This window comes from Apus apus, chromosome 5, assembly GCF_020740795.1.
Source record: "Apus apus isolate bApuApu2 chromosome 5, bApuApu2.pri.cur, whole genome shotgun sequence".
In the NCBI taxonomy this organism is placed as follows: domain Eukaryota; kingdom Metazoa; phylum Chordata; class Aves; order Apodiformes; family Apodidae; genus Apus; species Apus apus.
In genome coordinates, this window is record NC_067286.1 from 15,422,552 (window position 1) to 15,435,381 (window position 12,830).

General features: G+C 41.5%; 1 protein-coding gene across 3 annotated transcripts in view; it reads left to right on the forward strand.

Moving 5' to 3' along the window:
- OSBPL5 (oxysterol binding protein like 5) overlaps positions 1-12,830 on the forward strand; it is a 191,115-nt gene that overhangs the window by 147,143 nt on the left and 31,142 nt on the right. For all 3 annotated transcript variants that reach the window (XM_051621781.1, XM_051621783.1, XM_051621782.1), the window contains exons 6-7: positions 176-379; positions 5,903-5,987. In XM_051621781.1, the coding sequence (XP_051477741.1) occupies positions 176-379; positions 5,903-5,987 (289 nt within the window). The remainder of the gene's footprint in view (positions 1-175; positions 380-5,902; positions 5,988-12,830) is intronic.

The following is a 12,830-nucleotide window of genomic DNA, read 5'->3' on the forward strand; positions in this document are numbered from 1 at the left end:
TGAGATCCCTAAGACTGTTCAGATAACGCAGGGTAATTAACTAAGGAAGTGTATTGTAGTGTGGCCTTGGGAGAAACACATACTGGAAGTACTGTATAAATAATGAATAAATGCTGATTTTCTTTTAAGGAGCAACATCATTGCAGCTTTTTGTTCTCTCCCTGCTTCCCTCCAGATTCGTGGGACTCTGAAGAGTTGGACCAAGCTGTGGTGTGTTCTGAAACCAGGAGTGTTGCTGATTTACAAGACGCCAAAGGTCGGACAGTGGGTTGGGACAATCTTGCTCCATTCTTGTGAGCTGATCGAGAGACCCTCCAAAAAGGATGGCTTCTGTTTTAAACTTTTTCATCCTTTGGATCAATCAATCTGGGCTGTAAAGGTAAGAATCCTGATGAGTTGAACAACCTCTTCTTGGTCACTGAAGTGTCTGAGCAGTAGTAGTATCTGGCATTGATATTATTTAGATTTGCAGTTATTCAGTTGCTGTTAGTGATGGTGAATTGATTGCATAAAAAGATTAAAAACACCAAAGCTTGGTCATGATATGTTATCAAGTGAATATGGTGCGTTGTGATCAGTTATACAAACCTATCGTTCTTGGTGTATGGATGCATACATAGACTGAGGAAAGGGAAAACATGTTAGTGAAGGAAAAAAGATCAATACCTAGAAAATATATCAAGCTATGGCCTACATCTTTAAAAAGGAATGAGAAAATAGCCCAAATTAACTCGCTTCCCCAAAACAAGGACACGGAAAGCACCAAATGCTTTGCACAACACTGGAAGAGGTCTGGCAAAGTGACAGAAACCAGATAATTAATTTGACTCTTTTTTCCTAATGTCTCTGAGGTTTGGGTTTCTTTGTGATGGATTTGGAACCCAGTGGTCTGCTCAAGCCTTGACTGTTCCACAAAAGTGTGACTTAGAATAGGTTACCTTAATTTTCTCTTCTTTGAAGTGGAAATAGCAAGGTTTCTTTCCTTAACTTTGGGTTGTTCTTCAGTCTGTTGTTACTCACAGGCTGAGACTGTCTCCTGCTGTACACATGGTAGACCTGCAGTGACCTCTGGATCTCAGTGTAATGCAAATGATTAATAGTTTCTCACACTTCTTAAAATAACTTCCTGCAAATTTTAGAGATGCATTTATTTTTTTGTCTTTATTTTAAGAACAGGTAAAAAAAAATTATATATATATATACATATATATATACCTCTGAGCAAAGAGGAAGACTCCTGAGAGGCACTGAGAGCAATATCTGTTGGATACCCTGAAGACAAATGTTCTCCAACTCTTGTTTCCCCATTAAAAACAGTGACTCAGCAGAGTTATTGCCAAACATAAATTCTCCAGGAGACACCACCAGCGTAAACAAGGCATTACAAGCTACTGCCTTGCTGCAAGGTGGTCAGCAGAGTAAATCTAGTTGGAAAGACTCATGCAAGAGTGATGAATGCATTTGTCATTGTGTTCAAAATGGAGGGGAAGCTCTGTGGGAACAGATCAAGCAGCTTCACTCCTGCTCATCCCTGCAGTTAACTGAACAGTTTTAAACAGCTATACAATCACTATTAAAAGTATTTCAATTTTTAATAAGGTAGGACGAGAGAATCAAAATTAACCTCAACAACCAGGGGTATGAACTGCTGTTCTCTGACAATAGCTCAACTCTTATCTGTGCCTAGATCTGCTTTTGCTTTAAGTCTCAAAGGATTCATTACTGCCTCGCTTCTTACTCAGATTTGAGAGTTTGATGCTTTTTAAATTCAGACCATGCACTCAGGAAGGCTGTTGATCATTTACTGCCACCAGCAAAAAAATTCCCTGTAACTTGACAGGTCAAATGAATTCTTCTGAAAAGCACAGTCAGGAGAGGTACTGAAAAAGTAGAAAAATCACCACAGTCAGGTACTGAAAAGCAGTGTTGCTGACAGATCTGAAGTGCTATGCCAAAATGCCCTTCCCTTTGAATTAGTCATCCAAAAGAGAGAGGAGTTTTCATCAATGTGTATATGTATTTGCATGTTTGTAGGTGTATCTAATTCTCATGACTCTTGAGAAAATAGATGACAGAAACAGCAATTAGTATATTAAATACAAAGGAAATATATCTCTGAAAATATTTGTGTACTAAAGGAAGTCCTGAGGGATTTGAGTTGTAAAGTCAAAGTAATACTCCTAAGTCACTTGAGACAGATATTTGGAAAGCTACATTTGAGCTGCATGGTAGGATATTTCCTGAAACCTGAGTTGAGCCTGGATTGTTATGTGTGATAGATGCTTTCAGCCAGAAGGTGAACACCAAAATACACAACAGGAAGAAATCCACCAGTGAACTGCTTGATGTCAAAGAAGCTGTCTGTACTCTGAGAACAGTCTAAGGCTAAAACTGCTAAAAATACTGTTTCGTTTTATGTCATTTCATAGCCTTCTTTTAAAGCAACTGGAGCAGAATTGGCTGATTTAAATAGATTATGTATAACTGTGCAAAGAAAGCCTGTTTCTTATTACATATGTATTAGCCTGAGCTTGAGCAAAAAGCCCAAATCACTGTCCATCATGATGGACGTAAGATCTGGCTAAATGACTTTAACCTTTGGTGAAAATAGCATGTGAAATTTTAAAAGATTTCCCAGACCGGAGTTGATGGTCCAGGTTTAACTCACATCAGTGGACATCCAACTAAGGGTAATTAATGAGCACCTTTTTATGTGTTGGCCTGGCTGCTGAGCAGATGTATAGATTTACCTGTGGGTTCAAGCACTGCCTTGGACATTTATAGTTGTGCTAGCAAATTAAATTTGATGTGCAGTCATCTAACTTCAGAGCAGGATGAAATTTTGGGATGCCTTTCAAATGATAGGTAGGTAAGATGTAAGACCATTGCTTGTAGCATTCTGTAATTCTGTGAAAGCTAAATATATGCACCAAGGAACTGGTTTTCCTATAAAGTGCTCTGGTGCCTGGAGCTGTCTCAGAAGCTCATCTGTGAGAGGAGAGAGTCCTTTATTCTGCACTGCTTCCCTGGCTTTTTTAAGCATTTTATCCTGAAACTGCTTCATAGTGAAAATGAATTAGAACTTTTACCTTTGTGCTCTGCCCAGACCTTCGTAAACCCAAGGCCAAAATCACCAAGATCTCAAAAGCAGTCAGCAGCACAAGCAGCAGTAAGAAAAGCTTCCACCACATGCTCCAAATGCTCCAGCAGAGACACTTTGTCCATCGTGTGAAGGCAGTGTGATCCCACCCTGCTTCAGAGAAAAGACTCCTTCCTGGGATAACTGCAGGATACCAGGGAATGCCAACCTAGGAATTAGTGTGAGTGTGCAGGTGTCTGTACTCTTGCTTCACAGAGGGAGTGTAGGGCTATCTGCTGGCAAGGTTTGCCCAGCTGTCCCAAATAAATGTCCTGGAATAGTTTGTGTTTCCTTTGAGCCTGCTGAGAAGCTACCTGGACAGTGTCCTGTGGGCAGGCTTTTATTGACTGCACCTTGTTCTGACATGTATTTAGAGCACTAAATTAGTCCGGGTCAGACCCACTGAATCTGGGAATATATATATAATCTTAATTTTGTTGATTTTAAGAACTTTGAATAATTCCTTTAAATAAAGAAGTTCTAGTAATGGGCTTGTGCTACCCTTTTACAGTTGTTTGTTCTGCTCCATCATACAGCACAGTTAGTTTCAGCTTCATCCTTACAGTTACCCACAGTACTGTTTATAAAAGGGATTTTTTTCCCTTTTTGAAGCTTTGTTTTATGACAAGAAGTCTTGTCATACTATCTAAAACAGTGAGTCCACTCCATTTTTCAAAGCCTAATCAATCCCTCTTTGATAATGCCTTTAGAGTCTCAAATCAAATGTAAAGACAGGAATGATCTGAAGATGATCCTTTCTTAGTTGTACTGTCTAGAGGCTGCAGCTGAGCAGGGTGGTAGGGATAATACTCACTTTTAGTGAGAGACAATCATTGTCTTGGAGGCCTTAGACTCTAAACAGGCATGATGATCATAGGCTGGGAGACAGAAAACATCATTATCTCTACCGTGCAGATACAGAACCTCATTTACTCAGTGAACATAATGAGTTTATTTTTATGACCTCTTTTCCTTCTCTTCTTTCTGTGGGCAACAGCCCCCACCATGTATCAGCATGCCTTGCTATTGAATACACTTACTTAACAGAATGACCTGGCTTCTCCTTCTGTTTATTTACATGCTTAAGTATCTGTTAAAACCTTATGTTATCCCATCCCTTCTTCCCCTTTATTTCAATAACAGTTTCCTGGATCTATACTGTTTGGTTGTGTCATTTTTCCTCTAAAAGAGCCAGTATCAACCTGGGCACTGAAAAAACAAGTAATGGTGTTATCAACAATTCTCAAGCACCCTTTCAGCTGCAAGCTACTGAAAGGAAAAAGGCCATCGGGAATGTTGCCTGATTGCATTAATGTCACTAGTGATGTTTTGAACTGCTCTGCTGTGGTTTATTAATCAAATTTCAACTTTGCCAGTCCTGACTGTTAAGCCTTTATAAACAGTTTTGTGAACCTCGTGTAGGAGAGGGGAGGGGAAACAAGGATCCCAATTTCTCCTGGCAACAAAAGAATCCTACAGATGTGAAGACAAGAAGCTAGACTGGAGACTGTTGTCTTCTCAGCACTGCATCTTCATGGCAATACTCAGAAACATGCTTGTCCTGTGCTTGCACTCTTTATTCTTTCCAAATTCTGGTTTCCTGAATTGAGCTCAAAACCAAAAATCCAGACAAAATCACCATGTAACTACCAGGCACTTGTATACAGGAGCAGTCACAGTTTTCCTGCTTACAAACTAATGCTAGGGAATCCTTCTTTAAAGGGGCAGCATGGTTTGTTAAAAGTAAGGAAGAGAAAGAACCGGAGGAGGCTGGGTCACTTTGGAGATGCAAGGGAGGAGGAGCTCTTACTTATTTCAACCAGGTCATGGCATAAAGTCCATACCATGAAGAGTGTGAAGCTGTGGTCGCCGGGTACAGGAACTGTTCTTCCATAGCAGCTTCTGGAGCTCAAGAGAGGCAAATACAGTGAGGAGATCAAGGTGGGAAGATGTGGTTCTGCTCGAAGCGTCTAATCCAATATGGATTCTGCCTCCCTGGGAATAATTTCTGGGGGATCATGCTGAAGGGATTGTGGCAGGATGTTTACAAGCCACTTTAATTTTTTTTGCCACAGCTGCTGAACTAAAGGCAACATTAACAATCAAAGCCTGTTTTTGTTAAATCCTGAAGTGGCCATCACCCAGGCACCATGGCATAAAGGTTCTCAGAGGGTCTGAAGAGGTGAAGAGCTGCAACCCATCAGCATGTGCCCATGCTGGGAGGCCTTTGTTCCGCAGCCTGTGGTTTCCCTGTTTCCTCCTTTCCCACAGACAGGTTTGCAGGATGGAGTTTCACCTTCATTTCCTTTCAGAAAAGCTGCTGTTGCCCCTCTGCTAGAGGCACTTGCAGCAGAAGATGTGGGTTCTGCAACTTCTATGGTGACACATAAAGGGTGTTTCAGTGCTTAGTGTGTCAGGCTGCAGACAGCCTTGGCATGCACTGCATGTTGCACAGAGGTGGCTAATAGCAAATATTTGTTTGGTTTTGTCCCAAGCAACAGGAATTTGATTATTCCATTCCTTAGGATCTGAGCTCTGGGCTGGGCATAGGGTAGACCAAGCCCTATTTTCATCAGAGCTCATTACTGCTTTGGAGCTGCAGCAGCAATATCATGATTACTAATGAGTATCCCTAAATTACTCCATCTGCTCCTTCCTTCTTTCCTATCACAAAGATACACACTCTGCCCAGGAAGGGTGGAAAGATGTTGAACTGTCCCTTGCCTCTTCTGTGCCTTACATCTTTCTTTTGTGCATTTCCAGGGCCCAAAGGGAGAAAATGTTGGTTCGATCACTCAGCCTCTTCCCAGCAGCTACTTGATTTTCAGAGCAGCCTCTGAATCAGATGGTAAGTTTTAGTCTTTGCTTTTTCCAGATTCCATACTCTCTGCCAGTTAAGAAAAGAGGTTGATTTTAAAAAAAAAAAAAAAAAAAAAAAAGTATGTAAAGGAAAAAATAGTGGCTAGCTCTGCTTGAGATGCCATTCATTATCATGGTAAGAATAGGTCAAGCAGACTACAGAGACATTTTATACCCCTCTCCTTTCTGGACATGTGTATGGAAGAACGACCTAGGCTTGCAGCTGGGGAAAAACACTAAGTCACTATATACTAAAGGATTAAAGGAATTGATCTCAGAAACTGAATGAGAGGGGAGCTTAACTATTTCCTCAGTTCAGCAGAGAATTCAGTGAGTTATCTGCCCAAGTCTTCTACTGAGTAGGGACCTTTTGCAGGAAAATGACAGAGTAATATTGAAGAACTGTTGGTAGATGTCTCTCAACCACCAGAATTCTCCTGTAAACATTCTGTACCATGTTTTACAGTATAGCAGGCCCAGATGCTGGGGACTCCACATGCAAAATGCCATTCTGAGAATTCACAAAATTATGGAAGGTAAATTTAGGTCAATGTGTAACAGGCATGCCAGCTTGCTATGTGAAAGATCTCTATAAATTACTTTAGCAGACCAAAAACATCAGTGATTTGTAAGTAGATAAGAAGATTAAAAACATGTTTTCATTCCATTTGACCTTCAGAGTACTGTGATTTTTTTTTTTTTGCTATAGCAAATTAACCCAGGCTGTTCATTTTATGGATATTTTTCACCTACCCCAGTAAGGGTGCTCATGTAGCCCATATGCTCCTTTGAGTCTCATCTAGAATAACTTTAAGGACACAAGAATTTTTTATGAAGCACAGTGGGCTTTGAAAGCAGTGTCCTTCTGGTCCAGTGATGAAGTTTTACATCTTCCTAAAGGCTGGAAATGGGACAATGCCAAATGCACCTTTGATGTGGCACATAAGATTGGAGGCAACCTTGTTTCTTTACAAGCTTGGTGTGCTGTTCTTCCTGCTACTGTGCCAAGAGGGCTGTTCATAGTGAGGGATACTGTCTCAACACTGAAAGCTGCTTGTAGATCCCAATGCAGTGAAATTATATGAAGTGGAACTTGTATAGAGCCATCAAAGCACATCTGTTTCTTTGGATATATCATGCTTTTGTAATTTATGGAAGAGTACAGCTTATCTGTGTAAAGGAACACAGGATTCCAACCTGGCTTCAAATATCAACTGTCTAGAAAGGGATAGATTGAAACAGTAGTCTTTTGGGGAATAAAAAAGTGCTGTTGGGGTAAACCTGCTAAATTACAGGCATTTCAAATCCTGGTTATACAGTCAGTCTGCAGGAGAGATACACAGAACAGGCCCACAGAGTTCTTAGGCAATTAAATAACTGCAGCAACTGTATGTCAGTCCAGATTTTGTAAATGATTATTTCCTTAGAGATCCATGTAGCTTGTCTTTGCATTAACTGAATTAGAAAATGCATAAAGGGACCGATGTGGCCATTGTATGTGTTCAAGACAAATTGCTGTCTCATAAAGTACTTTTTTTCTGGCATTTCTGCTCTCTTCTAAGTTAATACTTTCATTCTGGTGAAAAACTAATGATTAAACCTTAAAGCCAGCCTGGCAAAGAGACCTATGGCTGAATTTCTACGCTTTCATTTTACAATGACTGCCATAGCCCAGTTATGTGAAGTAGAATAGTTTTAGATTTGTTCTAACTAACCTTACCCATAAAAGCTCCCAAACTAGCAGTAGCTCCCAAGAGACCACCAGAGAGAGGTAAGACTTTTCTAATTGGGATCTCTCTCTCTGGGTCATACACCACATGCTGAAAAAGCACAAAAGAGACCACGTGGAATTTTCAGTATTGAAATGCCTGTGGGAAGCTTTCTGCCCAGTGAATTATGACATGTCTTTGATATCATAAGAGCTTAAAATAGTGAGTTACTGGAATGTATTTTTAAAGTCAAGATACTGGCCAAGTTTCTTGGGAAGCATGCAGAGGGACTAGGAAGATCCAAGTAGAGTAACTTTAGGATTTAATATGATTTTCCTTTACTTTCCTGCTTCTCTACAGTAGGGTCTTAATGTTAGATGGAAAGCTAATGTCATCAAGGGAAGGAGGAGGAGCTGAGACCCCTCTCAATCAAATATTGAAAACGTGTACATAGAAAATAACTAGGACCTTTGGTTAAGGAGGAAATAATACATGTTCTTGAACAACACTAGCAATGCCCTAATGCCACCTGCGCAGGTTTAGAGGACCCACGTTATGCCTGGTAGTTCCCAAGAAGCTGAGGAGGTGACCATGACAGCTGACATGAAGCGAAGCTTTGGGATGTGTCCATTTAGCAGTGGACTTCACAATAAAAATGAGTATAATATTGCATCAGAAATACTAGCATGAAAAGTGATATAATTTTCAGCTGAATAAGAGTATTTGACCTCAAAGCCGAGGTCAGTGAGCTGTGAGAAGTGGCTGTACCTTGTGCAGGAAGAATGTGAATCGGCAGAGAAGAGGAAAGAAGAGCTGGTTTGCTCAGACTAGCCTCCCTCCCCAACACAGAAGCTGTCCTGGCATGGTGATGATGCTGTGCTCTTTCTGTTTGTTAGTTACCTCCCTGGGGGGCAGTGGGGGGGATCCGCTCCATTGGGTGGCGTAGACATGCTGACAAATGGCCAAACACATGGGTGTCACACTTGGAGGTCATATAATCATAAAATGGTTTGGGTTGGAAGGGACCTAGAAGATCATCTAGTTCCAACCCCCTCCACAAGGGCAGGGACACCTTTCACTAGACCAGGTTGCAAATCCTGTCCAACCTGGCCTTGAAGATGAGCGACTTGGAAATGGTATTAGCGTCAGCAGGTGGTGTAAAACATAGGCAGGCAAGGACACAGGAGTAGGAACTGTTACATTTAAGGAAATCTGTATAAACTGCAGCAGATTAATGCTTTTACTTTGCAATAATACAATTTGATTTTAAGCCCACAAGACACTACTGAAATGGTTGTAGGCTGTTATATGGTGGAGTTTGTTTTGTTTCTTCAACACACTGGACAAACTTAGAGGATGCAGTTATGTTCAAGAAGGACCGGAGATGAGATAAAAAGAGCTATGCTAGCTGACACAAATAGGGCAGGTGGAATCTGTTCCCTTGCCTAATGTTAGCATATATTTGTAGTATGTTCACATCTCCTCCGTAGATGCAAAGTCGTGTGAATCTACAGCATCTCTGAGGAAGTGTCCTGGTCATGTTCTTAACACAATCTCCCGTGTTAGTAGTGGAAAATTAACCACAGAGCATTTGGCAGATTTAACAGTAATTCATGGAGGCCTCTGATTTGATGTGGAATATTGAGTTGCAGCATATGTTAGATGTAAAGTTCTGCTATCTAGGCAACTATATCATATTCAGCAACTTACATGACCTACTTTTTCTCTTAGCATTTCAGAATCCCTGTTTCACCCTCTGCCGTACCATCTGTGACAGACTGGTGGTGGGATTTAAGGTCCTGGACAGCCTGCAAAACCCCTGTAAAGCTACAGTAGATTTCTCATTCACAGACTACAGCAGCAGTCTGTTTTGTGATGTGTTTTACAGACATCTGGAAGGTCATGTCAGCTTACAGGGCTCAACCTGTACTAACATGGGGACTTTCTTATAAGTTTCAGAAAATTGCTGTTTCCAAACTAGTGACTGGATTAAAAGTTTAACACTGGATTTCTAAACCATGCTTAAATTTTCCTTATGTCTGTCCTCTCCTTCAGGCATGCTTTGGGTAGTCTCCATTACTTGATGTGGATGGAGTTATGTGGATATCCTGATGGTCTGGTTTACAGTGTTGTTTCTTTGCTAGGTATCTGGCCCTTCCCGTAAAATGTATGCTCTAATATGGAGAGAAAATTAGATTATTGAAATAAGGGTCACACACAGAAGCAATAAATTAGGAGGAAGATTGCAATTTGAAACCAAGTTCACAATGAAATATATTGCTGCATCCTGGCAGTACTGGAGAAAATAGAAGCCACCTTCTTAGCTTTATGTCTGCCCTTCATATTCCTTAGGCCTTTCACAGCAGTTTAAAATCTAGGCATTTGCAACCAGACTTCATTTAGGTCGGTGCATGAATTGCACCTGCAGCTAATTGAGAGATCATGTCCTTGCATCTTGACAGCCAAAGTGTTAGAAATCATGCACGCAGGCACCCAAGTGTTACAACAAAATAAGCAGCTGAACACAATGACCTTAATGCTCACTGACTGAACCAAATCAGCCTGTTCCTCATCATTTGTGATTTGTGTGCACTTGAGCAAGAATTCATTGTTTCCAGGTGACAGCCTACTTCAGGTTGATTTTTAAAAGCATCTATCTTACAAGTGTGAGGCACGAGGCCAAAAGCTGGATGACTTTAATAATTCAAGAAGAATAATATTCCTTTAGTGACGCCTCTCTGGGGGAATGTATGGTTACTAGATTTTAGGCTTTTGAAGTCTTAATAGGCAAGAGATTAATCCCAGCTGTTCTGCAGTTAAAAGAAAGCAGTGAAAAATGTGCAGTCCTGGGCTGAGATTTTGATGTGCAATGGTGTGATCCCATCTTGAGCAGATTTTTGTTATTGGTTAGTGCTGACAGAATACTGGCTGGCTACTCTGTGATCAACTGTTGCAAAATGTGGCAGATAGATTTGGGGAAATTACATGAAATTACGAGTTTTTCTAGGGGAAATAATAGTGACTGTAAAGAATTTCAAAGTTGGATAGTTTCATGGTTTCAATACTGTGGGTTTTGTGGGTTTTTTTCTGTGGGACATTGTAATTTTAGATCTGTTCAAAGACTAGGATAGACTCAAAGTATTCCTTGAACTGAGCCTGAGTTAGCAACATAAGCAACCTTAAGGTGTTTTGTGAGGTTCTTTCCAAGGGAGAGAAGAAGTGGCTTTTATCACTTGGTTTTAGTAGTTCCTTTTCTCTGTGAATGAAAGAGTTGGTGTGAGTGCACACCTGCTGCTGTTCAGCTTTGCATACTCCAGGTTTCTGCATGGTAACAGCAGTGCCCTGTGGACCCAGCAAGCATCCTTCAAGGAGCAGTAGTGATTCCTTGTGGTGAAACTGTACTGCAGGAACCATCTCAAGGAACACAGGGTGCTTTTCCAGCTTGCTGAGCCAAAACGTCTAGAGAAAGCATTCAGAAGGTTTCAAAATGGCTTTGGTGTTGTGAAGTCAAGGCAATACATCTCCTTTGTTAGCTTCCCCCCCACCCCCAACCTTTAAACAAATAAGGAACATTGGAACCTAGCAATGTTTAATTAATTTTTCAAAGTTTCTTTTTTTGAAATTTTCACTGGTGACTGTCATCATTTTAATAATAGAATTGTAAGCTGGTTTGGGTGGGAAGGGACCTTAAAGATCTTCTAGTTCCAACCCCCTGCATGGGCAGGGACACCTCCCGCTAGACCAGGTTGCTCAAAGCCCTGTCCAGCCTGGCTTTGAACACCTCCAGGGAGGGCAGCCACAGCTACTCTGAACAACCTGTGCTGGTGTCTCACCACCCTAACAGTAAAGAATTTCTTCCTAATGTCTAACCTAAATCTCCCCTCTTCCAGTTTAAAACCATTACCCCTTGTCTTATACTACAAACCCTGGTAAAAAGCCCCTCCCCAGCTTTCCTGAAGTCCCCTTCAGGTACTGCAAGGCTGCTATAAGGTCTCCTTGAAGCGTTTTCTTCTCCAGGCTGAACAACCCCAGCTCTCTCAGCCTGCCTTCATAGGAGAGATGCTCCAGGTCTCACGAGAGCAGAGTAGCGGTGGAGGATCACCTGCTTTGACCACCAGACAGCTTAGTGTTGTCAGCAGAGTTGCTGAGGGTGCTCTCAATTCCACTGTACATATTGCTGACAAAAGTTAAGCAGCACCAGTTCCAATACCAATCCCTGAGGAACACCAGTCATCACTGATCATCGCTTGGACATCAAGCCACTGACCACAACTCTTTGAGTGCAACCATCCAGCCAATTCCTTATCCAGCAAGTGGTTAATCTGTCTTTGTCTGTAATTTATAGAGAAGGATGTCAGATATCGTGTGGGACAGTGTCAACTGCTTTGCACAAGTCCAGGTAGATGACAAAAGCTGCTCTTCCCTTATTCACCAACTCTGTAACCCCATCATAGAAGGCTACCAATTTTATCAGGCATGATTTGCCCCTGGTGAAGCATTGTTGACTATAACCAGCCACCTCCTTACTTCCCATGTGCCTTAGCATAATTTCTAGGAGGATCTTTCCAAGGCACAGAGGTGAGGCTGACTGGCCTGTTGTTCCCCAGGTCTTCCTTTTTCTTCTTTTTAAAAATAAGGATTATGTTTCCCATTTTCCAGTCAGTGAGAACTTCACCATACTGCCACGGTTTCTCAGATACGATGGGTAGTGTCTTAGCAACTTCATCCACCAGTTCCCTCAGGACCTGTGAATGCATCTCATCAGTCCCATGGACTTGTGTACCTCTATGTTCCTTAGACGGTCTCAAACCTGATCTTCTCCTGCCATGGGTGGTTCTTCATCTTCCCAGTCCCTGCCTTTGCCTTCTGTGATTTGGGCAGTGTGGCTTGAGCACTTGGTGAAGACTGAGGCAGAAGAGTCACTGAGTACTTCAGCTTTCTCCATATCCCTCATGACCAGGACTCCCTTTTCCTCCTGGAGAGGGCCTATGTTTTCCCTATTCTTCCTTTTATCACTGACATACGTATAGAAGCTTTTCTTGTTGCCCAGATTTAATTCTGTCAGGGCTTTAGCTTTCCAAATCTGTTTTTACTCTAAACACAAGTAACAGGGAAAAAGAGTT